At 55.6% G+C, this 26,800-nt stretch overlaps 1 protein-coding gene across 1 annotated transcript; it reads left to right on the forward strand.

Moving 5' to 3' along the window:
* The first annotated feature begins 4,426 nt into the window (after positions 1–4,426).
* On the forward strand, positions 4,427–25,783 carry VWA5B1 (von Willebrand factor A domain containing 5B1). Its single transcript, XM_055800184.1, has 22 exons — positions 4,427–4,565; positions 4,866–5,027; positions 5,358–5,580; positions 5,769–5,911; positions 6,199–6,330; positions 6,588–6,712; positions 9,533–9,703; positions 13,856–13,966; positions 14,048–14,250; positions 15,751–15,865; positions 17,399–17,594; positions 17,833–18,033; positions 19,055–19,236; positions 21,307–21,529; positions 21,705–22,022; positions 22,572–22,709; positions 23,035–23,160; positions 23,671–23,745; positions 24,133–24,202; positions 24,422–24,545; positions 24,768–25,017; positions 25,081–25,783. Exons 1-22 carry the CDS (start codon positions 4,427–4,429, stop codon positions 25,524–25,526), a joined length of 3,873 nt encoding a protein of 1,290 aa, XP_055656159.1. The 3' UTR covers positions 25,527–25,783.
* The last annotated feature ends 1,017 nt before the right edge of the window (positions 25,784–26,800 follow it).

The following is a 26,800-nucleotide window of genomic DNA, read 5'->3' on the forward strand; positions in this document are numbered from 1 at the left end:
CAACACTGCTGGCTCCCAAAGGGACGTGTGCCCCTGGCCAGCAGTCCTTGTTGCTGCTTTGGCAGCGGGGTACCATGTTGTCACCCTTCAGCAGCTCTGGGGTGAGTGTGGTGGCTGTTTTGCTGGTTTCCCCAGCAGGCAGGGTACCCCGTGCTTGCAGTTTGAGGCCAGGGGAGGCTGTAAACAGGAGCATGGCTCCCGCAGCTTTTCTTGAGAGGTTCCCACAGGTCTGCCATGGTGCAGCCACGTCTCTTCCAAGAGGTGCTGCCGTCAGCCAGCAAAGCCTCCCCCTCCCTGCCCTGTGCAGGGGCTCGGACAGGACAGTGCTGTGTGCACCGTTTTGGACACCATTTGCTCCTTTTGCTTCCTGGAAATATTTCAGGGGGTTCATCCCAGTCCCCTGGCCAGGTTTGAGCCTTGTGCTTTGGGGGAGAGCAGCTGGAGGGCTCCTGCGTCTTAGGCATGATCTGCGGCTAACGTGGGTCAGGTAGGCCAAGTCAGGGGTCTGCCAGCAGCATGCCCTGGATGCTCCCCGAGCCGTGCTACCCTCCAAAGCCAGAGCAAATACTAAAGCGTGGTTCTACTTGAGAGCTCTGGAAGTTTGGGAAGCACAGGGCTTCTCCTGTCTTGGTTTTGCAAACAGGTGGGGATTGGTTTCCCCGTGGTGGCTGCCCAGCAGCTTCCAGAGATGCTAACGAAGGGTTGTGGTGCAACAAGCACCGCATCACCAGCCGGGGCTGTCTGTCCAGGGCTGTACATCTGTACATCTCAAGGCACGCCGGCTGTAATCATCCTGGCAAGCCACTGGATGTCAGTGTTGATTGATACAGATGGAGCAGAAGGAATATTTTACCCAGCTGCAGAAAACCAGTTATCCTCTGAGCAGTGAGGATAAGACCCAGGTTTGGCTTGGACCCGGAGGTGAGATTTCCGAAGGAGCCCGTTTGGGGCTGGTGAGAGGTTACAGCAGGGTGGTGCAGCTATTCAGCAGCCCCAAAAATGCATCTGTCGCAAGGTGCGGCACCAGGGCTGGGTTTCACGTGGCTGCGTTTGTGTCTTGGGGAGCAAAAGCAGCTGGGGCTGCCTCTGGACATCTGCCCTTCAAGACCCCAGGGCCGGGTGGGGATGTGCCACCGGCAGCACACGACTTTATCCTAGCTCCCAGTGCTGGTTTGGTTCTTACTGGCCTGTTGTGGGCTGTGGGTGCCAGGGACCCTGTGGTGGTGGCACTGCTAGGACCCCATCCTGCTCCTGGGAGTTGGGCCTTATGTAGAAACTGGGCTGTGGGCTCACAGTTTGCTCTGCTTTTCTGTTCAGTGCATGAAAATGCACCTTAGAAGCACATTATTCTGCCTCTGTGTTACATGTGCTCAAAATTTTTTTGTTACATGTGTATTACACGTGCTCGGATTTTTTGAGGGCACATCAGCGCTTAGAAATGCAGATGGGCACCCAGGCAGGTCTGAGCAGCGTTCCAGGCATCACACCTTCTTTTCAGGCACATAAACACACTTTCCAACCCAGCCCTTTAAAACCCAGCCCCAAGCCTCAGCCGTGTGTTGGGGCAGGCACCTGCAGCCAGGTGGGGTGGCTGCTGCAAGCTCTGGGTGAGCCTGCGCTCCGAGTCACAGCCCTGCACACTCTGCATGGCACCGGGACCATCCACAGATGCCGGTGCAGCATCAGTCCCTTCCCTGTCAATCATGCACAGAATTTGGCTAAGGGCATAACCTGGAGTGGGGTGAGCATGCTACCAGCATGGCTTCTTCCTCTGTGCCTGTGAAGAGGAGCAGATTGCCGAGGAAAAAGCATTTACAAAGCAAGGAAAAAAAAAACCCAAAACCACAGTAGCATCCCGGTGTGCCAGGTCCTGAGCATGGCTGGCCAAGGGACGATTTCTGTCCCCAGCCCTGAGCTGCTCCCTGCTGATGGAGGTATGGGGGTGTGGGGTATTTTTGGTGATGCAGCAAGCTGGCTGAAGGTATTCGCCAATGGTTTCCCCTTCTCCTCCTGGGATGCCAAATGCAGCATGAGGCCAGGGTCAGGAGACGTCTGGCCGGATGGGTGACATGGCCCCACGCCTGCTGTGTGCAGGAGGCAGGGCACGTTTGGTGGCAGTGAGGGGACGCACTGAGGACTGGGTGCACGCCGGGATGCCCCATGCGGCAGCGATGCTGGTGGTAATTTTTGGGATGTGGGGTCCTGCTAGCTCCCATCCTGAGGATCCAGCCCCACGACCTGGATGGAGACCGAGCGCAGGTGCTGGAGTGGCAAAGGCAGGATGGGGAGCAGCGGGGGCAGGCGGTGGTGGGCTCCTGGGGGGGCACAGGAGAGAGATGCCAGCTCTCCCACTGCTGTCCCCCACGCCACCCTCCCTGCGCTCCCCTTTCCACGCTGCAGTCACTTGATGGCGTTGGTGGCACAAGCTGTGCGGAGCAGTCCCTGGGCTGTGCTGGCAGCAGCCGGCTGCCTCCCAGCCCCATCCAAAGGGCCTTCTCTGGGAAGCAGCCGGGAAGAGCCCTCCGAGCCCTGTCTGTCCTTGTGGGGCAGTTTTTGCAGCTGGCACAGCAGGCAGGGCTGGTGCTGGGCTCCTCGGAGCCATGCCAGGGCTGCTGGAGAGGTGCAACTCTCCTGGCTTGCTTTATACAGGACATGGCAGGGGTTCTGCGTCCCACCAAGGGTCCCTCAACGCTTGTGCTGGCCTGAGTGATGCCCGCTGGCTGAGCGGCTCCCATGGGAGGCATGTCCCCAGTCTCCCGCGGATGCAGGAGGTGCTTGGATCTCAACCATGGCTCTGCTGTAAGACTGCAGCCAGGAGAGTTGCCAAGCTGAAGCCTGGAGCCTGAATTCACCTCTCTGGCAATCCCATGAGGAGTTCCCATTGTGCCTGGCTGATGGAGAACATCTCCCCCTTGTTATTTTTTGCTTGCTTTCTTCCCTGAAGCAAAATAATTCCCCCTCCTTCTTTCCTCATCTGGCTTTTAATCACTTCCAGGTATCTTGATGGCCTTTGCCACATCTCAGCAGCCAGCCAGGCGACCTTTGTTATCTCTCCCTGTAGCAGGTGAACTCTTGCCAGCTCCTGACTTTACGAGCCCTGTTAGCATGACTTGGAGCACCCCAGTGTGTGGTGGCCTCCCCTGGGCTCACGGAAGACTCCCATGCTGGAGCAGTCAAGCTGGACACACTCCTGCATCTCCTGACCGTGCAGGGCTGCATCCCTCTGGCTGCATCCCCCACCTCCCAGAGCAGCTCGGCCGTGAGCAGTGCGGGGAGAGGAGGATTAAATCGGGAATGGCTGAGGTTGTTGGCAGGGATTCAGGAGTGTGCCTTGAGAGTACTGCCTTCCATCATCCTCTCTGCTGCTGTTTTGTTTGCCTGGGTGCCCTGCTTGCTCTCCTTTGCTCTCCCTTTTTTCCTCTCTTAATGCCGTTTTCCTGCCCAAGCACTCGTGGAGCTTGTGGCCTTGATGTCTGCCGTTCACATCTTCCGGGGCATTTGCATATAAAGGTGGTTTTAATAACGCAGGACTGCTAGGAAATGAGAAACTGATGTATTTTGCTGCTGCTGGCTCCTCCTGGGCCTTGTAAATCATTGCATAAAGCATTGCAGAGCCAGCCAGGGAGAACTGCTGCCTAGCAACTTCTCCCGATGCCCCAGGGGAGCTGGATGTGGCCCGAGAGCTACCTGCAAGGTCTCCTTTGAAACCCTGGGTCCTGGGGGAGATGAGCTGGAACTGGGAACTTGCTGGGGAAAAAAAAGTTGAAATGTAATTGGCAGAAGTAGCCACTTTGCATCTGAATGTCTCTGCTAAGCAAAGCGGAGGGATGAGTCAGCCTTTGCAGGAAGGCTCTGGAGGTGTGGGGCAGCAGAGCCCTGCCAGGGTGGGCAAGGGCGGGGGAGGGCAGGGGGCTGCCTGCTCTGCCTGCCTGCAGCCGAAAGGAAAAACTCTCAGCATCACAGGCTTTTCCGGGAGAAACTTGACAGTTTGGAGGCTAATGAGAAGCAGGAGGGCCAGAATAAGATGTGAACCCCATTCTGCCCAAACTCAAGCAGTAGGCGGGTGTGGGAGCTGCTGGGATGCGTGATCCAGCACCCAGCACTGACCTCTGGCTGCGTGTCCCCTGAACGGTGTCCCCAGTCTGAACCTCCTCCCTAGCGCCAGTGGGGATTTGGTGTGTTTGCCTTGTGTCTTCTCACCAGGGTCTTGTCTCCATCCCCACTTCCACCAGTGGTGGACCTGTCAAGCCCAGGTCTCATCCTGCCCCAGGTCACCTTTCTGTCCCCAGGGCTGCAGTAGGCAGTATGAGGTGGCAGGGGCACACGAGTGTTTTGGGCACTCAGGGCTCCTCAGTCATTCTCGCCCTTCCACCTCTCCCCAGCTCGCTGCGTGTGACCCCACCATTGCCGCCAGACCCCCACGAAGATGCCAGGGCTGATTAACCGGACGACCCGCTCCCCGATCCCCCTCACCGCGTCGGAGGTGACATCGTGCGTCAGTGGCTATGCCTTCGGGATGACAGCCTTGCTCACCTACTGCAACCCAGAAGCTCAGGCTTTTGAAGGCGAGTTTCAAGGGGCAAAGCTCCCAGTGCAAGAGCTACTTACTACGGGAGCTTTAGAGCCAGGGATATCTCAGCGCCGGGTTTCTGTGCGTGCCTGAAGTTTGTAGATGCTTGCAGGACAAGTAACCAAGTGTAGCGAGTCCTCAATTGTACCCTTCACAGTCCAAGGCTACAATTTTTTAAGCTGGAAAAATCCCACGAGCATGCAGGGCTGTGCCAAGAGGGAGCTGCCCTGCTGCCATCCTGGCTGTTGGGTCTGGGCAAGTGTTTGGTGTTGCTAAAAAACCTTCTGGCTCTCAGGTCTCTTTGTCTACCCCTTGGATGAGTGCACCACCGTCGTGGGGTTCGAGGCTGCCGTGTCCCAGCGTGCCGTGACAGTGCAGATCAAAGATAAAGCCAAGATAGATGACATGTATTTCAACAGCTGCAGCCTCCCCGATGGAAAAGCTCGTGACGGAAGCGGTGAGGGGATCGGGGGCGTTTTAGTGAACATGGGGAAGAAAAGCAGGGGGAAAGGAACGGGGAGGTGGCAGGTTGTCATATGCCATGGCATCGAGGGGGCTCCTTTTGAAAGGCTGAGCCTTGGGTTGTGGTGCTCGTGTCCCTGTGGTGTCTGCCAAAAGTGGCAGTCTCATCTAGTTTGGAGAGCTTTTTAGAGAAGTACTGATGTGTGCAGTGAGGGCTGGTTTGGGCATTTGCTCCAGGGCTGGGGTGGTCGTGGGAGACCTGGAGAGGAGCATTTTCCACGGTTGTGACACTGTGTCTCCCTGGTGTGGTCCTCTCTCTGTGCAGGAAGGATCATGATGGATGAGGACTTGGAGAGGATTGGTTTTGTGGCTAACCTGGGCATGATTCCTCCCCTGGAAAGCGTCTCCATCTTCATCAGCACCTCCTCTGAGCTGCAGACACTGCCCAGTGGGGCTGTGAGGGTCCTTCTGCCAGCTGTGTGTGTCCCCAGGGTCCCCCAGCCCAGCCTGGAGAGTGCCAGCAGCCTTTCCAGCCACCAGCTCCGAACGTACGAAGACCCACGGGGTGGGCTCTGGCTAGGACTGAGCTGGGGGGGTGCGGGGCTGGCAGAGCAGAAGCCTGCTGTTGCTGCGGGAGGCTGGGGAGCTGCTGCAGGCTTTACCTTCAGCAGATCTGCAGTCCCTGGGGGGATATCACCATGTGCACAGGGGTGATTTGGGTTCATCTCACCAGCAGGGAGAAGCACTACTGTGGATCGGGGAGCCAGGAGCACGGGAGCAGGTTCTGCCTGGCTCAGCTGCTGGAGCGTGAGGCCACCAACCCCTTTGAGTACGAGTTCAGCTTCCACCTGGAGATCCGGGGGCCGTGCTTGCTGGCAGGTAGGAGCGGTGGAGCTGTCCTGCTGCACCAGGCTGGTTTATCACCTCCTCAAGGCAATGTCCACAATCTTCCTCCTTCTCTGCCCTGCCAAAACGTGGAGTCTGTTTTGGCAAGTTAACCGTGCTGGGGTGGATTTGCCATTACAGTGCTGATGTTAGCGTGGGGTGTTGCTATGGCAGAAGCATTGCACAGTCCGCTCGGTTCCTGTCCTCAGCCATCTTGCTGTCTCTTCTCCCTGGTCTTCCCCATCCTCAGTCCCTAACCGCACCTCGGTTTCCCCGGGCAGGTGTTGAGAGCCCTACGCACGAGATCCGAGCGGACGCTGACCCCTCCGCTCGCTCCGCCAAGAGCATCATGATCACGCTGGCCAACAAGCACACCTTTGACAGACCCGTGGAGATCCTGATCCATCCAAGTGGTAGGTGGGCTCTGTCTCCTCTCTGCTGGTCTTGCCCCTTCTGAGGACCCTCCCCCATAGTGCTAGAGCCAGCTGGATTAGCTCTGGTTTTGCAAATATTGTTAAGGGTTAGGCTTTCTAGGAGAGAACCCTGGACCCTTGTGAGGTTGTCCACGCTGCCCAAACTCAGATGTAGCACTCTGGTTCCACAACCTGCATCTCTGCCGAACCTGAAGTTTAGCAAAGGCTGTTTTTCACCCGATTCTCTGCATTTCCAGAGCCCCACATGCCTCACATCTTAATGGAAGAAGGTGATATGACACCTGCAGAGTATGAACGACACCTGAAGGGGAAGAATGATTTCATTAAAGGCACTAAGAAAGACCCCAGCGCTGAGAAAAAGGTGAGAAGCAAAAGCTGCAGGGGTTAGCTGGGGTTTTCCGTGGGACTGGAGCTGAGCAAGCACGTGACTGCTTGTTTGCTTGCAGTACCAGATATTGCACTGGCCCAATAAGCTCTGCAGCATCCTACCTCGGAGAGGGGCTGATGTGGAGGAAGAGGGGAAAACTCTGCAGTGCTTCTGGTAAACTGAGTGTGGAAGAAGCTCTGAGATGGTTATTGTGTGTATAATTAGTACTAGTCTAGCATAGCATAATTAGATAGGTACATTGTTATAGCATTAACGGTATCATAATTATTGCAATGACATAGAATAAAATATTCTTTTAATTGCTCAGTAAATGTTTACCGTTTCTGGATAGCTGTCAGAGAGAAATAAGTGATTTTACTTGGAATAATGAGCTGAACTGAAGACAAGGTAGGAGAAACTTCTCTTTGTTCTGCTGATCAGCAAATAGAAAAATATCTGCTCTGGGATTTGTGCCTCATCTTTTAGCAATTCTGAAGCAGTGAGTGACAGCCTAGCGCTTCTGAGCTGCCATGTCAGTGTGTCTGGGATCACTGAGCAGGAGTGGACTGGCCCGAGCCCTCTGAATTTCCAGGGTGGGCATCTTCACCTAAGGCAGACGTCGCACTTGTGTAGCCCCAGCCCTGGGTGTACTGTGTCAGTTCCCTGGTTTACTGCACCTACCACACCCACGTTCTCGTTTGCGACCGGGGATGCTCATTTCCCCTTAAACTCCTCCATGTGCCTGAGCGCCCACCTGGCAGACATCCCAAACCTGCTGCAGAGGTGCTTCCCTGTGCTGCTGTGATTTCTCCTTTCACTGGAGACACACCGACCCTCTTCTTATTCCTTTTGCCCTTCGCATTCTTTTGCAGCGCGATGCAGGATCAGGACTGCGCTTGCTCGCACGGCAGGCATCTTCTCTAATTGTGTTCAGCATGCGGCAGGTGGAACGAAATGAAACTCCCACGCTACAGCTCAGATGGCTCTAATTATTTCTGTGTCTTTAGCATGTCAAATTATCTAGGGGGGGATCATTCCAGAGCCATTTCCCTGCAGGAAACCTACCTCTTTGCCCCAGGAGGACTGGGAAGCAACTGCATGGAGAAGGGCAAGAAGCAGAGAAAATGCCCTGAATATCTGGGGTAAATGATGGGCTGGAATCGCTGCTGCTCAGAGCGTGACACTGGGCACCTCTCGGCTTAAATTAAATTAGCCCAGAAATTTCAGCAGTAAATGATAATTAATTCTCCTCCCTCGGTTTGTTATGCAAAAGCCTTGGATGCTCGTCAGCCAGCAGGGTGGTGGGGATGAATGCACACTGGAATCAAGTCCCCGGTCGACAAGAACTGATTAGTTTACTGTAATTGGATAACGGGTGAAGGGGAACAGAGGGGAGGGGAGGCGAGCAGGAGAGATGGTGCGGGTGAGATGCTCGCTTTTCTGGCTGACCTGTAGCAGCAGCTCTGAGGCTGTTTACTGAAGGCTCACATGTAAAATCCATTCTGGGAAATCCAGGTGATGGGCTCATCCCGATCACACAGGGATTTTATGTCTTGGCTCCCTGAGAGAATCCCAGGGAGTGTGGCGGGTAGGTCCAGGGCCACGATTCGGTCCTTGGATGGAGAGGCACTCAGCACTCAGGCAGTGCAGCCAAAAGTAGAGCTCATGTGTATGTGTTGATCCACAGGGACGCTTGAGTTTAGTGAGTTACGTAAAATAAAGGTTGGTCGTTAGCTCGGAGCTCTAGGAATATGACTCACGGCTGGAGAAAACAAGCCTGGTTATTTGGGGTCTGGTTTACTCCTGGTGAAACCTGCATGAAACAGCAGCCTTTGAAAGAGGAGAAAAAAGGCAAACAAAGCCCCTGAGGACCGAGCTGCTTATTGTGGAACATGTTTCCGTGCCACAGACCCCGGGATGAAAGGCCATGGGCTGCCATGGGGTCCCGGGGCTCCCTCGAAAGCAGTGATGTGCTGATTCACCGAGCTGAGACCGTGAACCCGGGACTGCTTTGTGCGCACATAATAGCAGACTATAAACCCCTCGCGAGAGGCTTTTTTTGCAGTTTAATTTTATCACGTTTTTAATGAAGACTGATCCTTGAAATAGAATGAGGGAAAATGCAGAGAGCCATTAGAGCTGTGTGCAGGACAGAGACATATATCATGCGGGTTCCTATCGAACAATGTCCTGAGCAACCGATTTGGCTTTCCAAAGCGTTTCAATCCATACAAAGAAAAATGACAAAAGAAATGGTCAGAAAAAACAGCAGAGCAGGGGCTGCAGGAATGAGTGGCAGCAGTTCATACAGCATGCTGAGGGCTGTATCTCGCGCTTCATTATTGAGTGACCATGGACAAAACCTGCAGCGTGCCTCGGTGCGGTATTAAACTGCACGAGGTTTTCAGGAGGGATCTAATGAAATGTTTGGGGAATCGGTCTTGCAAGGTGCTGCGTAGGGGCAGGTCTTTTCATTCCTCCAGGCTCTCCCCTGAGCGTGCAGCTGCTCCGTGTGTGCTGGGGTCCCCGATTTAACCTTTCTGCCAGCCTTTGTCCCTGGGCAAAGTGTGACCGTGCCTGGGAGGAGGCAGGAATCCCGCTCACCCACGGAGCAGCTCCGCAGGGGGTGTGGACAGAACAAGCTGTGGTGCAGCCTGAGCTCAGGTGCTGTCACCACTGAGGCCAGAACAAGCCGATCCCTGCCCCAAAAGGCCACGCGCTTACATCTTCAGGCAGGCAGCCCTGTTCTGCTTCCCCTTGGAGGGAAAAGGGCAGAAAAATCAACCTCTCGAGCTCTCTCCTTCTTTCTTGCAGATGGAAATCATCAGGAAGCGACTGAATAAGGACATCCCCCACCACCCCGTCATCATGCTCAACTTCTGCCCTGACTTGAGGACCATCCAGCCAGACCTCCGGAAAGCGCAAGGAGAATTTATCTTCCTCATAGACCGCAGCAGAAGCATGAGCGGTGTGAACATCAAACGCGTCAAGGTACCACGCAGGAGGGGAAGTGCCTGCGTGCCAATGAGGGATGAATATTAGAGAGCAGTGGGGGTTGCTGAGCGTTGATGAGTGTTCATTATGAGGGGCTGGGGGGTAATTACATGCTGTAGCTTTAGTCATGTCAACTGTGCGACTTGTTAGGTACCTGCAGCGAAGCTGACTCTCCCCGGTTCTGTTCCCCTTCTTCCTATCAGCACGTCAAATGCAAAGATGTTTTCTTTCCCCCTCTTGCTGGTGTGCATGTCTTGTGCATCCCTTCTCCAGTTCTCTGTGTCTCCACAAGGGCTTGGGGTGATTGCTGCCTAGGGGGAAACCTCCCAGGAGCTCCAAGGGAAGCTTCGGGGTGATGTGCTGTCCACGCGTTAGGAGACATTTTGCTGGTGGCTGTCTCTGTGCACTCGCAGAAGTCATTTGAACATGATGCGTCCTGTTTCAAACACATATGAACACCAGCAGTCTAGTGGAGGATTACGAGAGGTGTGCTGAGACCTCTGGATCAAACAAGGGCCATAGAAAGGCCTTCTTGTGATATTTTGTGGGTCTGAGGTTCCTCTGTCAGTTATGACTCTTACCCAGCTGCAGGTTGCCTCATGAGAGCTGGGCTTGGCTTTGTGCCGCTGCCTGAAGGATCTAGAGGGGTCCCTGCCCTGAACCTGCTGGGGACCGCTCTGTCCATCAAAGGGGACATCACTCCGGTAACTATTTAATTATCGTTATCCTTGCCTAAGGTGCTTTGGAGGCCAGGTTGGTGCCTGATGCCTGCCAGCTGGCAGGTGTCAGTGAGAAGCTGCAGGATCTGGCAAAAAGCTCTCTTGGAAAGTTTCTGTCTTAATTTTCAGGCCCAGGTAAGCCCCAACAGCTTGGTGAATATTGCATCCTCCCGAGCGGGGCATGGGTCTGTGCTGCCCCGTGCATCTTTGTTGGGGACAGCAAGAGAATTGCAGAGGCAGGCTTCATCTGAGGGCTTCAGTTGCATTTGGGTGTCTGAGAGACTGAGTGAGCTGGTGTGTCCCCAGTGTCCTGCTCACACCCTTTCCTAACACAAGTGCCACCCAGATTTGGACCCAAATGCTCCCCTGGGTAGGGCTGCACCCCCTCCTGCAGCACTTGCTGCCCAGGGTGAGCAGCAGGAAGCATCTTCATAGAGACACAGAACAGTTTGGACTGGAAGGGACCTTTAAAGGTCACCTAGTCCCACCCCTGCAGCAAGCAGGGACATCTTCAGCTTGATCAGGTTGCTCAGACCCTGTCCAGCTTGACCTTGAATGTTTCCAGGGATGGGGCACCTACCACCTCTCCGGGCAACCTGTGCCGGTGTTTCACCACCCTCATCACAATAAATTTCTTCCTTATATCTAGTCTAAATTTACCCTCTTGGTTTAAAGCCATTACCCCTTGTCCTATCACAACAGGCCCTGCTAAAATCTCTGTCCCCATCTTTCCTACAAGCCCCTTTATGTACCGGGAGGTGCCCCAAGGCCCCCCCGGCGCCGTCTCTCCCCCAGGCTGAGCAGCCCCAGCCCCCTCAGCCTGGCTCCGCAGCAGGGGGGCTCCAGCCCCCGGTCACTGTGTGGCCGCCTCTGGCCACGCTCCAGCAGCTCCGTGTCCTTCTCATACCGGGGACCCACCAACACCCCCAAGTCCTCCTCCGCAGGGCTGCTCTCGATCCCTTCAGCCCCAGACGTATTGACACCGGGGGTTGCCGTGACCGGGGTGCAGGACCCTGCACTTGGCTTTGTTGAACCTCACGAGGTTCACATAGGCCCACTTCTTGAGCTTGCCCACCTCCTAGCCCACCTCCTTACCCATCTGTCTCCAGTTTCCATGGGAACTGTGGGAGGATGGCCACTGCTGGCAGCAAGGATTGGGATGCCAGGGAGCCCAAAGGTGGCTGCAAGAGCTCCTCTGGGATAGGGAGGCTGTCCCATCTCCCTGCATCCACCAAAGCAGCCAGGATATCTCTGAGCTTTGTACCCCCTTCCCTCAGCAGGATTCGGAGGCTGGAATCAGGAGGCATCTCTGCCCCAGGCCAGGTCTTTGCTTTCGGACCCACAGCATGGCTGGGTTTGGGCACCGCATCTCTGCAGCCTCCGTGGAGGCTGCTTTGTCCCGTGGGGATGGGGACCCTGCAGGGACAGAGCCCTTCTCCAACAGGTCCTGACCTGGGAGTCTTGTCTGCAGGAGGGCTGTAAAAACAGGAAAATGGCTGTTCCCCTTCTGGAAAAATATTTTGGGAGAGATATCAGAGATTTCGGAGGAGAGACCTCAAGGGAGAAACCCACTGTTCCTCTTCTGTGTCCCCTGTCCTGGTTTATGACTTGCAAACACCAGGGACCTGGCAGCGGGGACTGTTCTCAGTGGGTTTGGGTGGGTTAGGCTTGATGGAGACATTTGCATCGTCCTCAGCTTGCTGGATGAGTGCTGTGGTGGGGCTCAGACCTGAGCCGTGGGGAAAGCTGAGGGGCAGAGATGCCAACAGGGAGGGGACGGGCAGTGTGGGCTGGCTGCCTGCAGCCGGGAGGATGCGGCTTGCTGCGGAGCAGGAGGGCACTCGGAAAAGTGCCTGGGGTGGAAAATTCAGGGCTTGAAATTTCCTGCAACTGATTCCTTTCCCAGCCCATTCCCAGTCCAGGAGAAGAGTCAGTGCCAGCATCGGGTGGACTCGCTGGCAAAACACGGCTAATAACTGGGAATTGAATTCTCTGGAGGCAAACATCTCTCCTTATTGAGTTGCCATATAGTTGCTGAGTGCCACAGGATCGAGATCAATATTTACAAGAAGCAATAAATCTTTCTGCTTGCTGAAACAGAAAGCAGGCATCGGTTGCCCACTTTGGGAAGCACTTTAACAGAAATATTTGGAAATTCGGGGTTTTTTTCCTTGTAATTAGTTTCAAGATGGGATGTCAGCATTGAGATTTGGAAGAGCCGGCATCCTAGGAGCCATCTGGGAAGCAGCGGTATAAATATATTCTCGTAGGTTTGAGATAACAGCTTGCTGTAAAGTACTCTGGAGCCTGGTAAAGGGCAGCCCCATTCTTGTACATTATTTCACCGACTCGCAGTGCTCCGACTTTGCCTTGCTGCTGAGTCTTGCAGGGGTTGGGGACTGGAGTGACCTGCCAGCCATGTCCCTGCGGCCGTTCCCAGGCTGGGGGCTCTCTGTGTGCAGCCCCAGAACCCCCCCTCTGCGGTTACTTGGTCTTTGCCACTGCGTATGACAAAGCAAGGAGGCTGTTCTTGCTCGTTTGACCTTGGCAGCTCTTCTCTTGGGGCTGGCTCTAGGGTTTCTGCTGCCCTAGGCAGACTGGCAGGAGTCTGCCTTGATCAGCACAGAAACAGTGAGAACCAGGCTGCTCCGGAACACTGCCAGCACTTTGCTTTAAATTGGCCTTCCTCTCCTGCCACGCTAATTGCTCCTGCTGCCCCTGCAAGCTCAGGAGCCCCTTGGGTAGCTCTTGCCCAGTTGCTGCTAACACAAGCTCTGTCCTGGAGTTGTCCACAGCCATCACAGATGTCTGAGGCGATTTAAATTGCTCTTCCCTTACGTAAAGACCAGGAATAGGCAAGTTAGATAACCACCTCTGGTAAAGAAAATAGCTGAAAACTGTCTCTCCCAGTTATTTTAATTGATGCCAGCTATGAATACAAGGGAATTGGGGATGGGGGAGGCTTTTCCTTTTGTGTAACTTGAAGCTGTTTGTTTATTTTCTGCAAGTTTGGACATTGAAATGCATTGCGTGTCGCACTTCTCAATTTCACACTCTGCTTCTCACCCACTAGCTCCATGCTGCAGTACCGTGTTGCAAGCACAAATTTAATCACTTAAAAACAAACAGAAAAATTTGTTCAGCTCTTTTTTTTTTCTTTTTTTAAGGCTCCCCATTTTTCTCACTGCTTTGGGACCCAAAGCTCATTAAGGGAGTTTGGACAGGGCAGAGTAGTATGGAGTGCTTTCTCGGTGCAGTGCATGTGAAAGAAGCCGTTGTCTTCTTATCAAAAGCCTGCAGCCAAATGCAGGTGGGAATAAGGTGTGAGGGCAAGGTGGGGTCTGGGCAGAGCTTTCACTGATGAAGCTGGGGCAGCCAGGGAGAGGTCCAGTGTGCCTGACGTCTGCTTGCTTCCACCCCCCAGGATGCCCTGTTGGTCGTTCTCAAGAGCCTGATGCCAGCGTGTCTCTTCAACGTCATTGGGTTTGGATCCACTTTCAAGACCCTCTTCCCTGTCAGTCAGACTTACTGTGAGGTGGGTGAAGGGAAACCACGTCTCCTTGGTGCTTGGAGGGCACAGTGCGGAGGCTGATGGTTCTGCTGCTGCTTTGGGCAGGAGAGCCTGGTCATCGCCTGCGAGAGCATCAAGAGGATCCGGGCCGATATGGGTGGCACCAACATCTTGTCACCTTTGAAGTGGGTCATTCGACAGCCCATTCACAGGGGCCATCCCCGACTGCTCTTTCTGCTGACAGACGGGGCCATCAGCAACACGGGGAAGGTCCTGGAGCTGCTGCGCAACCACTCGTGCTCCACCAGGTACGGAGGGCAGCAGGGCTGGCCACCACAGGGGTGAAAGCCTGGCATGGTGAGGGACGTTCTTCTCCTTGAACAGGGCTCCATCTCACAGACATCCCTGCTTCAGAGAGAGAGGCAGGAGAGATTGCTGGTATGAGCCATGGGAGAACCTCAAAGGGTTTGGAACAGATCCCAGAAGTTCAGATGCTTTTTAAACAATCAAAAGCAGCATAATTGGGCTGACAACTTCACAGGCTCTCGTCTGATGCTTCCTGCTAGGAGAGATTGACACAGAACAATCTTCCTTGCTGCTTTTTTTATTTTTTTAAAGCACATCTGGGTCTGGCCCCAGCTGCTTCCAGGATAGGGCTGTGCAGAATCGAATATGCTGAAAAAGAGCAATGTAAAAAGCAGCTAATTTGTGCATTGAGCTCCCAGCCTGGTTCCCCAGCTCTGACGACAGGCTGGTCTGGTTTCTCCTCTGCCTCTTTAGTAAGGGGCATGAAACAAAAGGAAAATGTAAGAAAACCTTACTCCTTTTTCATCCCTCGGACTTCAAGGCTTATCAGGGAAGCTGCTCTGTGGGTTTTTTTCCTATACGGAGGTCTCAGTGCTTCCCAGCTGTATAGGGCAACCCACCCCTCACTCCTGCAGAGGCTTATGGTGGTGGGCTAAATGCAGTCGGAGTGTGGTCTCAGGTGACCCTGGCAGGCAGTGCCCAGCGCACCACTGAGCCATGTGCATGGCCCCTGTCTCAAAAGCAGATCAGAGCCTTATTTAACAGGGGTGTGAGGCTGACCTAAGATTTGCAGCCAGCTGGGAATTAAAAACCTCTAAGAGAAAAGCCCCTCGTGCAGATGCAGTTTGCTGCTGAAGGTGGTTTCTTCCTCAGCTTTCCCCTGCCCTGGCTGAACATCATATCCCACCCATCTCCATCCCTCCTGGCTTCCTACTGCATCCACCCCCAGCAGGCACTGCTGCCTCCTGCCCTCCCTGCCCAGGCTCCAGCTTGGCTCTGGGTTTGCAGCTTCAGCCCAGACCAAATCCTGACTCATTGAGCTGGGAGTCAGGGGAGCAGCCTCGCCTGGCTGTTTCCTCCTTCCTTGAGAAAACATTTATTTTAATTGTGAGCAGAGATAATTATTGGGTTTTTAGTGCTATTGACCACAGACACTCAGCAGGGAAAAGAGCTGAACTGGCAGCAAAGCAGATTGTTTGTGTTTGCAGAGGAGGCAAGGGCTTGGGGTCCTGCTGGGGAGCCCCTGAGTGTCACAGCTGAAGGCTGCTCTTCGGGGAAGGGATCAGAAGTTTGTGGAGAGGAGCGGGCTGGTGCTTCCTGACCCTCCTGCCAGCCACCTAAAGGAGGAGCTGATTTATTTTCCTCCAGACATGCTGGACAACTGCATAGCAATAGGATAAAGCTGGGCAGAGCCTTTGCCTGCAGGGAGTGGGTGAGCTGCGTGGGGCTGGGGGGTGAGACGACTCGTCCCCTGGATCCTGACACTCCCTGTCCCTTTGCAGGTGCTACAGCTTCGGCATCGGGCCAAACGCCTGCAGGAGACTGGTTAGGGGGCTGGCTGCCGTGTCCAGGGGCATCGCCGAGTTCCTGGCGGAGGACGAGAGGCTGCAGCCCAAGGTACGGCTGCCCGCTCCCAGGGGAGCACCTTGGCAGGCTCCCGCGATGCTCTGGCTCAGCGAGGGGGAGGCTGTGGTTCACTAGTGGGTCTCGTTCCCCATCCTGGTGCTGCCTTTCCAACTCCCACTCGGCAGCAGGTGGGTGAGCGGGAGGGGATGAAAGAGCATCTTCATCTCCGGCTGTCAGAGGGAGTGGGAGGGTGTGTTTACCCTCTGCGCGGGGATGGGGAGAAGCGATAGCCACGATACAGCAGCTTTAGCTTCAAAGGTAGCTGCTGCCTCAGACACCGGCGAGGGCAGAGGAACTGGCATCAAAGCAGCCAATTAGTTTTGAAGTCAGGCTCAGCCCTGGCATTGCTCAGATGAGAAGTACCCAGGGTCTGAAGGAGAGGAATATGCTGCAATAGCTTTGCCTATTAAGCCGGCTTGAAAGCAAAAGGGGGAGCCTCTTCCTTTCCACTCTCCCCGTGAAGACTGAGTAAACCGATGTGCCTCAAATACGGTGTAAGAATGGCTCTGTCCCCTGGTGAGGGCACAGTGCCCAGCCCATCATCCGCTGGATGACTAAACCCGGGGAGAAATGGGTCTTTAGCTCTGAAGTATCTCTGAAAAGCTGGCCCCTGTGTTCTCAATCTCAAAAAGAGTTCAGCAGTCCACCCCTCTACATGAACCCGGAGCACACAAAAACCTCTCTAAACCAGAACGGCATCAGCATTTCTGATGTAAATTAAAAGCAAAGACAGTGAAGGGAAATATTCTTTTTTTTTTTTTTTTACAGAGCTATTAATAAAGAGCTTTGCAGACTGTGCAGCTTGGTGCCTTCAGCAGTCTGAGGCATCAATTAATGGCCCTATAAAACACAGCTTGGTGTCTTCCTGAGCCTGGGAAAAAACAGTGAACAATAGAGAATATTTGAGCTGTTCTGCCTCTAAATCTGGTGTTCTCTTCCCCCGGTGCGCAGAGAAGCTCTTGTAGATGGCTCCCTGGTAGGTTTGTCCGTGAGATGTTCACGGATATTGGTCTTCTCCACAGGTGTAATTGGCAGAGCACTGCTATCTCTGGCAGTGGCTTGTGCCAGCAAGGACCTGTACCAAAACCAGCAGTGCTGTCAGTCGGTGCGTGGGTGCTGGGGCTTGGGGCAGGGCTAGGGCTCGGACAAGTGAGGGTTAACTGCTTTTCCTGGGTGCTGGAGGGGAGCAGGGGATGCTGCCTTGCACTGGAGCAAGATACCTCTGGCCTCAAGCTCCCACCTTGCTGTGAGCTGGAAACAGGCGGTGTGAGATCAGCTCTGTGCTTTATCAGTGTCTGTCTGCTCTGCTGCCCTATAACCGTGCCAAGGGGCTGGGGGTGCCAGGGTGGGTGTCAGAGCAGTCTAAGAGGGAGCAGGCTCCTGTCTAAGGTCAGGAGAGGGAGGAATCGGCTGATGGGTTTGTTTGGGGAAATGTTCCCCTTCCCTGCGACACATGGCGCGTGTACCGTGGCACACACCACGGCCGGTTGCTCTATAACTTCTCCCCCCTGCTTTCTGCCTCAGATCATCAAGTCGCTGAAGAAGGCAATGGCACCGGTCCTGAGCGACGTGTCCGTGGAGTGGGTCTTTCCTGAGAGCACCGAGGTGTTAGTTTCCCCTGTCAGCACCAGTTGCCTCTTCCCTGGTGACCACCTGGTCAGCTACGGCATCATCTGCGACACGTCCCTGTACATCTCCAACCCCCGATCTGTGAGTGCACGCTGCGCTGGCTGGGGGGCTGTCCCGGGAGCAGCGCAAGTCAGCGTCTCCGCTCTCTGGGCACAGTCAGGAGACATCCCTTGCTTTTTCACTCTGCCCTCAAGGGAGACGGTGGGTGAGACACTGGGGAGAAATAGGAACTTTGTACGGAGGGTGCTGGAGCACCAGCACTGGCTCCTCCTGGCTGGGAACCAGCTGATGGATGCAGTGGTAGGACCTGTTTCCTCTCTCTGCTTTCTCCCAGGACAAGAGGCGGCGTTACAGCATGATGCATTCCCAGGAGTCGGGCAGCTCTGTTTTCTTTCACTCCCAAGAGGAAGGAGCAGGCGTGGAGAGCTGGAACCACTCCAGAGACTCAGAGGGCTGCTGCCCCGCCGAGCATGCCCCCGACCACTTGGTGGTGGGCAGAGATCCCGGGGGAGAATCAGACACGGACACCGGTCAGATTTTCCTCTGTACAAACATGGGTGTGATGCCCCTGTCTTTCTAATGAAGCTTCTGTCACTTGCTCTGCTGATTTGCTTGTCTGACAAATAAGTCACTTTGGCTGTATCTCTGCAAAGCACCGGAGGGGTTTGCAGGAGGGGTGACAGATCTCCCGAGGCTCGAGCGAGTCGGTTTGGTTTGGATGCTTTATCCAAACCTGTCAGAAAATCAAGGGAAGCCCTGGAGAAGTGACTTCCCCAGGGATTTTCCGAGCAGCTCTAGCTTTGGCCACATAATTCTTTCCAAGCTTCCCAAGCTGCCCTCCAGTGTGCGGAGGAGAAGAACAAGCAAATGGGTAACCCAGCTAGACCATCTCTGCACCTGCAAAGCAGTCACTTCCCTGCCAGCCCTCACATTGCTGTTCAAGGTCAGGAGAGGTGGGGGAATGGATCCAAAGCCCTGTCCCTGTCCCCAGGGTGTTCCCCCTCACCATCACAGCTTGGCTGGGCGCTTGTGTCAGCAGCATGTGGCATAAAGCGGCAGGTTGCACCCCAGCACTGGCTGCACCGCCATGCGACAGAGGAATCTCTGTTACTCACGGAATGTTCTTCCCTCGGATTCAGAGAGGAACTGTGCTGCGCATCCCCTCAACCTTGTCAGAAGCGATGAGAAATCACGCCTTTCCAGATGAAATTTTACTCTTGCTCTGACAGGAGAATGTCTGCGCTAATGAAATTTCATTAGTAAACCCTTTGTCTTGACTTCTCCAGGGAGGTTTGGGGAAATGCAGTCAGACTTTTTCTGGCTGAAAACTGCTCAGACAAGGCCTCCCCAACCTCCTGACATCCTCAGGAATTTTGAGTGTAGGCTTTTATTTCCTTTCGTGGTTTCCTTGCTTCACTTAAAACCATGCAGGGCTGAGCACCCACAGGGCTGGGCTCCCCACTGCCCACCGTGAGCCAAGGGGGGATGGATGGTGCTGGCTGGTCCTGCTCTAGAGCAGAGCTGATCCTCTCTCCCATCGTGCAGGAACAGACATGAAGGCTTCCTCCAGGAGACGGGCGTACAGCACGACCCAAATCGCTGACCATGAGCCTTGCAAGAAGGTGCCCACAGCCAGTGATCCCGGCACCACTCTGGTGAAAAACCCCCTTCGGAAAACCCACCTGCAGGACCTGCAGCAGGTCAGCCCCGAGCCCTGGCAGGTGGATTTCCAGGTATGTGACCCCCAAGAGGCTTCGCCTGCAGGTGGAGGGCAGTGTGCAGCAGCAGGAAAATCTCAGATGCAGAAGGAAAGAGCCTGGCTCACACTAGTTCTGAGATATATATACATGTGCCTGTGCTTTGTGCTGCAGCACATCACAAACATGTAAGAAACGAGCCAAGCAGGGAGCAGAGCACCATCCTGATATCCCAGAGCCGTTCCTCCCCAGGGGAGCCCAGCTTTTCTTTGCTAAATGCCTCTTCCCTTCCTCTGAGTGGCCGGAACTCCACCTTGCTGCTCGTCTGATCCCCAGGCTGCTGCTTCCTTCTTACTTCCCTCGAGTCTGGCCATGTGACACAAACCCTCCTTAGGGCTGTGGCACATCTGTGCCCTGCAGGGAAAAAGAAATTCCATGCTGAAGCAGATCCCCCGCTGCTGTAGCCAGAACTAGAGCCATATGCAGCGCCAGGCTGGGACATGGACCCATGTGATGATACATCTGCTGGTCCGTGTGATGTCCCCTGCCTGCAGCAGATAGCAGGTGACATTTGGGAAGATTTTCCCACTGCTCTGTGGAAGGGTAGGAATGGTTTTCTCCCATCCTTGGCATCGCCAGGATTCTCGGCTCTGAAATCAGCATCTGCAGGGCTGGGAGGACCAGCAGCGCTTTTGTTCCCATGGAAACTCGGAGCGGGATGTCTGGGGCTTTCATTCGGTTTCTGTTGCAGGTTAGAGATGGGCTGGGTGAAGCGGGGTGAGAGGAGGGGTTGAAGGGGAAGAAGGGTCAGTGCTCTGCAGGGAGGAATGAGACCTCTGCCCGCCGGCTGCAGCAGTGAGGGTGGCGAGCAGCATCGATTGATGAAAGCGGGCAGTGGTAGGTTTTAGGGGTACCAGTGACCTTGCCTGCATTGCAAAGGTCCACAAAGCATCCTCCTGCCCACAGGATGCTCAGCATGAAGGCAGGGGTGGAAACGACTCCTTTCTGGAGGACAGTAAACGGTTAACAGCATGCCTCCTGGTCTTAATTAAATGCAGCCTGGTTTTGCTATCCCTCGTGCTGGGAGGGCTCCCAGTCAAGCTCTCTCAGCTCCCAGTCCGGCTGCCAGGGCTTGACATTTTCAGGGGTGTGAACGTGAGCCCTCGGCTCAGCTCCACACGCGCCGTGCTGGGAAGGAAAGGTCAGCGCTGGCAATCAGCAGCTTAAACCCCCAGCTCTGTTCCTGGCTGGCTTCGTCCGGCTGGGAGGAGAGCTGGGGCAGAAGGAGCCGGTTTTGAATGGAAAGGGTCTGTCAGGGGTTTCAGTGGCTGGCTTGCTTTTAAATATCTCAGTATTAGCTTGGTAAATAGCTCCTGGAGCTGCCTGCCTCCCATTTTAGCTGGTGGTCTCATAGAGTATCAAAAATGAGGTGGTGATGGAGGCCACGTTCTTGCCTGCCACCCAGAGAAAGCATTTTCCCATCCAGCACTGAGATCCACCACTTCTTACCACCTCTGTCCCGTGCTGGTGCTGTGCTAGGAAGGTAAGAGAGAGCCTGTCGGTTTTAGGGGGATCTTCCCACAGCCCTGGGGGTGGGGATGGAAACAGCCAGAGCTCAGTGTCTCGGCTAGCCACAGGGGGGGACATCTGTGCGGGATGTGGCACCCGAGATGCTGGAGGGGGGGGATTCATGTCTCCCGAAGGTGGAGAAACAGTCTCACAGAAAAAAAAGATGATAAAAATTCCCTTCTCCCCATCTCCTGCGCCTCTCTCCTTTCGTTACTAAGCAACTGGTCCTTGATCTTCCTGTCTCTCTTCTTTCCTTTGGTTCCCAAGTGAAGTCATTAAAATGTCTGGAGGGATGAAACTCATATTTCACCTCCTGCATGTCTGGGGAAGGAGCCCCTGGGGCTGGGGTCCCTTGGGGACACCCTGGAGGTGTGACGGAGGGCTCTGGCTGGGCACAGATCCCAGCCGGGGCTGACAGAGCGACCTGCGTGGTTGCACCTCGCGCTGGGGTTGGGCAGGGAGCAGACGGGATGGGACAGGAGGGACAGAGCAGGTCTGTGCCGCCGGCTCCAGCCCCGACGCCTGCTCTGCTCTCAGCCCTTCGCAGCCAGCCCGCATGTCTCTGCCACGAGGATCCGCGGCGCGGGTGCCCGGCGGCCGTCCCTGCTCCACCGGAGCTGCATGTCCTTCTGTCACGACGCCGACTCCCCGCCAGTGCCGGACGGGCTGCAGCAAGCGGCTCCGGGAAGGGGCTTGGGAGCGCTGGATGCCAGCGGGAGCCTGTGGTCTTCCTCGGACAGCCGGAGCCCCGGGGACCTGGGTAACTGGGGAGGGGGAGGCACGGCCAGCCTCACCTGTCTGTGCCGGGGTGTCAGCGGCGTGGCGTCACACCCTGTGCCACCATGCAAAAATTAGGAAGTATTAATTATGGTTTCTTGGTGGCAGCGGGGAATTCAGCTCCCACAGATGTGATTAATTATCTCCCCTCTTTGCAGAGTCTGCCCAGCATCCTTCCTTCACGTTTGAAACGGAGACCTCCTCTGACTGGGAGCCCCAGGACTTCAACCTCAGCGCTGCCGGCGGCTCCCCACACGCCCCCCGGACCCTCTGCAAGGCGGTGGTGAAGGGGCTGAGGAGCAACGAGCCCGTGCAGTGGGAAGTCACCTTCGATATCCACCCTCTCTTCCAAGAGCGGGCGAGCCAGGCGGAGGGCGACGCAGACCTGTGGAGTGAGACCTTCCACCACCTGGCAGCCAAGTCGGTCATCCGGGACTTGGAGCAGCTTGCCGAGAGGGAGTGTGAAATCGAGCACGGTAACGCGCGGCTCCCACCAGCCTGCGCGCTGGCTGCCGGCAGACCCTGCCCTGCGCCAGGGTGGGCTTTCCACAGCTTCAGCAGCCTCTCCAGTTAATGCAAGGGCAGGCACTGGGGAAATACTAGGGAATGTCTCACCTAGTTCCCAAATGGCAGCCGCTTCCAGCTGCCAGGCACTTTTCTCCTGCTTCAGTGCCCGAGCTCGTGCTCCTTTGCGCTCCTCTGCTTCACCTGCTGGGTGACACTGCGTCTTTTTAAGGAGTTAGTCACCTGGAGCTGGGAAGTGGCACCAAACTGAGAGGGTCCAACAGCAGCCACGCATCGCTGCTCTGGGCTGCATGTGTCCCTGGGTCTTGTCAAACTCCTCCATGAGGTGGATCTGTGAATGTAAACTGAGAGCAGAGGAAGCAGTAGGCAGAGTTTAGAGGGATACAGTCCCTGCTGGGCATGGAGCCCAAGCATGGAAGGTGTGCTGGGAGCTGGGTCCGAGGGATGGATGGAGCCCATGGGGCACGTGGACTCTAACCCTGGTGTCTCGCCCATGGCAGGATCTGGGCGGCGGTACCAGGTCAACGCTGTCCACACCAGCAAGGCGTGCAACGTCATCAGCAAGTACACGGCGTTCATGCCAGTGGACCTGAGCACCAACGCCTACCTGCCCACCGTCGTGGAGTACACCCACACAGGTAACGTGGGGCTGGCGGAGGGATGACGTGTTGTCCTGGGAGGGAGGGTGTCACCTGAGAAACCTCGCTCCGAGCACACCTTATGAAACCATGGCTCGGTTCAGCACCAGACGCGTATACCCAAGGTCATGGGTGGGCTGACAGCAGGGCTGCCGCTCTTGGTGGCGAGAACCTCTTCCCCTTGGGCCAGCCAAAAGGTCTGCTCTTAGGTCTGGAGGCCCAGAGATGCCCAAGCTCATCTGTTCATGAGTTCTGTGGGTTTTGTTGCCATCCTGTGTGTGCCAGTCCCTCTCTAACGCTGGCAATTCCCTTCTCTCGTGCCAAGGGGCGGCATCCAAGCAAGGCAGCCAGAGAAGCCTGAGCTCGGGAAACAGAAGGCATCGTGGCTTTTCCCCTGGACATCCTCAGTCAGTTTGCGGCCAGAATGGAGATGACGGATTTTACAGCATGAGTAAGATTCCTTGGGCGTTCGTCTCCTTCCTGGTGTTACAGATCTCAGTGGGTCAGTCTATGAAGGGACATCTCTGGTCTTTTTTTCTTCTGCCTTCCTCCTTGAACACGGTGCTCACCAGATGTGTGTCTGGCTGAGGTCCATCTCCATAAATGGAGAAGAAGCTGCAATTTACTCTGAAAGCCCCAAATCACAGGCAGTGGCTGCTGACAATGCTTGGAAGTTAATTGGCAGCCCTAACACAGATAACATGAGGGATGAAACCGAGTGTAATTAGAGGCAAGGGGATGTGAGACACTTGCTTGTCACCAAATCCTCCACTAATGAAGACGAGTTGGATAGGACTTTGTTTGGCATTGTCAGATCTGCAGCTGAATTAAAACTGCCCCCAATCAGGCTCATTAACCTGATAACGCCGTGGAGAGGGAGAGCGGCCACGCCGCACCCGATGTGGTGGCACAATGGCGGTTTGGGCTGGGTGGTGTTGCTGATGTGGTTCCTCCGTTGCAGATGCAGAGGAGAGCAGCCTGTCACCCTGCAGTACCCCTTCCTCCTCGGGCTGGGAGCGCTGCGGTCTCCCCGAAGGTAGGGCAAATGGCTGACGGTACTTGCCGGGGCGCAGGTCCATCAAGCCCATGGTTTGGGCTTTTCACCAAATACTTCTGTTGAGTTTTGGGGTTTTTTATCAAACCTGATGACCTAAAATTAGGCTGGTGAGCACAAGACCTGACTCCTTTCTGGCTGCAAAAGAAAGAGCCTGAAGGGGCCTTTGCTGTAGATTTCTCCCAGGTTCTTTTCTGAGAGGTGTGGAAATTTCCTTATTCACATAGGAAAAATGAGGTAGGGGGAGAAGAAGGGTTTTTCTGAAGTCTCAGCAGCAGAACAAGCCAGCCCATGTCCTGGCATGTACTCTGCTCCCTTTTGCTCTCCTGTAGCACCTCATTTTACCCCCAGCTTCGTGTTTCTTCCCAGGGCCGTTACAGAGCCTGTCTGCTTCCTCTGCACAAGCCCCAAAATCCATCGAGAGCCTCTTTGCTGCTAGGTAAGGGCCAGCCTTCCTCGGCCTTTAGCAACTGTCTTGCCACCTCTGTGGGTCTGATGCAAACACAAGTGAGGGGGAGAGGAGGGACACCCCAGTGACACCGGCCAGAGCCGGGACTGAGTGTGATGCCAGTGTCTGGGGACCAGCGGTGGTTTTTGGAGAGGAGGGTGGGTGTCAGAGGGCCACCGAGGTTATGGGCACCTTTCTGTCCTCCCGCAGGCTGACCCTCAGTAAAACCAGGCTGCTGGTTCGAGCTGCCAAAGGGTTCATGAGTAAATCTCCAAGCAGAGGAAGCGAAGCCAGCTCCGAGGGTGACAATGAGAACATCGACTACCTTCCCCTGGTGAGCAGCTCATTCCCAGGTCTTGCCGGGGTTGCGTGGTCACTGCAGGGAAGCAGAGGGGAAGAGGATCCCCCTGGATCCTGCCTTTTGCTGTCTCTGATGGCCATGTCTGATGGTCTGTTCAGAGATGGAGAGTGCTCCATCCATGCATGCCTTTTTCCTGAGCTTCCCAGAAGCAATTGGTATCTCAGAGCTCCTCTATGTGCCCACCGTTACTTGCAGGCATCTCTGCAGCTGGCCTGCGGTGCCTTTCTGATGAACTCAGCCTTCTGTGATGCCATCAACATCCCCATGGAGAAGCTAAAGTGGACATCTCCCTTTGCCTGCCATCGCCTGGCCCTCAGCCCCTCCAGCTCCTACAGCACCAAGAAGGCCAGTCCTCCTGCGGAGCACAAGAGCCTCAGCTCTGGCCGGCAGCTTCTGGTTCCCGATGGGCACGGGAAGAGTCCCACCACCAGAGACGTTGCTCCAGGTGCGGTGCCGGAGGGACCCGTCAGCCACGTGGAAGACACTGTCCGCCTGCGCCACTTCTCAGGCAGCGCCGTGGAAAGCATCTCCAAAGCTCTGAAAGCTGAGAAGGAACTCTCCCCACCAGCCATCACCATCCGCCGCTTCTCCTCCCCGGAGAGCACACCGGCCTCGGCTGAGTGGCAAGCTAACAGCGGCCGGGGTTCAGAGGATGGTTCCGAGGTCCAAGCGTTGCTGTTCGACATCGAGCTGCAGCAGCAGACGGAGCCGGAGGGGATGCTGTGGGCCACGGCGGTGGCCCTGGCCTGGCTGGAGCACAGCTCGGCTTCCTACTTCATCGAGTGGGAGCTGGTGGCTGCCAAGGCCAACCTGTGGCTGAGCAACCAGGACTTCCCGGAGGGATACAGCCTGGCCACCGTGAAAGCCGCAGCCCAGCAGCTCTTTGTCCTGCTCCGGCACTGGGATGAAAACCTGGAGTTCAACCTGCTGTGCTACAACCCAAGCAGTGTGTAAAGAGGACGAGGAGAGAGGCTTGGGCAGCTTACCGAGGGCGCAGGAGCAGGGACCCATCCGCAAGGAAACACCTCCAGGGAGCTCAGCTTGTGTGCTGCAGGGGCAGCGCGTGTTTATCAGAGCAAGCCCTGCCCACGGAGGCAGCCGGGCAAAATCCTGTGCTCAGCGGTTGGTATTTTGCCCCAGGAGGTACCTACCAGCTGCCCGCAGCAGGATGCTATTTATTTTTAACCGGTGCAGCACCTCCGGCTACAGCAGTTCCCTCTGTTCCTGGGTTGTTTTTTTTTCTGGTTCCCAGCCCGGTTCCCAGAGCAGGTCCCCTGATGCCTGCCCCATCCTTGCTTGGCTGCCTCTTCCCAGCCCTGAATCCCTGCCAAGCCCCTGCTGTGGTCCCCCAGCCTCGAGTCGCTGCTCTCCTGAGGCTCCTGCCTGGTTTCTGCCATCTCAGATGTTTTTTGGCGAAGGTGAACATCTGACAACGTGCTCATCTCATGGACCAAAGGAAATCTGGGCTGGGACTCACCCTCTGAAGAGCAGCCCCACTGTCGTGGCCAGGAGGACGCTGCCTCACCTCAAGCCCAGCCTTGCGCAGACACGCCAGGCCAGCCGGAGGCTGGGACCAAACGCCATCGCATCCACACGGTGCTGGGCTCCCTCAGCCCCTCTGTGATCCCAGAGGGAGTCTGCGAGACCCCTTGCAGTCACAGCATGCCTTCGGAGCTTCGCAGGCAGGGCAGGGGTGCCTGGCATCGAAAGAAGGGATGGGCTAAGGAAATCAACCCCTTGCACATGACACTGGATAGAGATCCCCTGCATCGAAATAATGGGGGAATTTTATTCCCTGCCGAAACGCTGACTCCTTCCTTCTCTGCACGAGTCTCCCATGTGCTGATCTCTTGGCTCTGAACTGCAGGGCCCTGCCTTTGAATCCAACAGCTTGAAGGCTTGCTCTTTTAAAGGTGCCTGACTCCCTAAACCCCCCGAGCTGATGGGCTTGTCCCAGGGCCCCTGCAGCATCTATCCTGAGAGCCGTGGCCAGATCTGCCCTTGCCTCAACCCTCCTGAATGAAGAGAGGGAAAAACCTCCCGAACTCCAGGACGACATGGAGCCATCGCTCTCCCCATCTCCGCTTCTTGCATTCATGCTGCTTAAAGCTGAGAGGCGGCCGAACACAAACCGCCTCCCCAGACCCACCACGGGTACCACCACTCCGCGAGAGCCCAGTGGAATTGTTGCCCGTGATGGGCAGCTTTACACCACGGTGTAGAGCCAT

Source organism: Falco peregrinus, chromosome 3 (genome assembly GCF_023634155.1).
Source record: "Falco peregrinus isolate bFalPer1 chromosome 3, bFalPer1.pri, whole genome shotgun sequence".
NCBI lineage: Eukaryota > Metazoa > Chordata > Aves > Falconiformes > Falconidae > Falco > Falco peregrinus.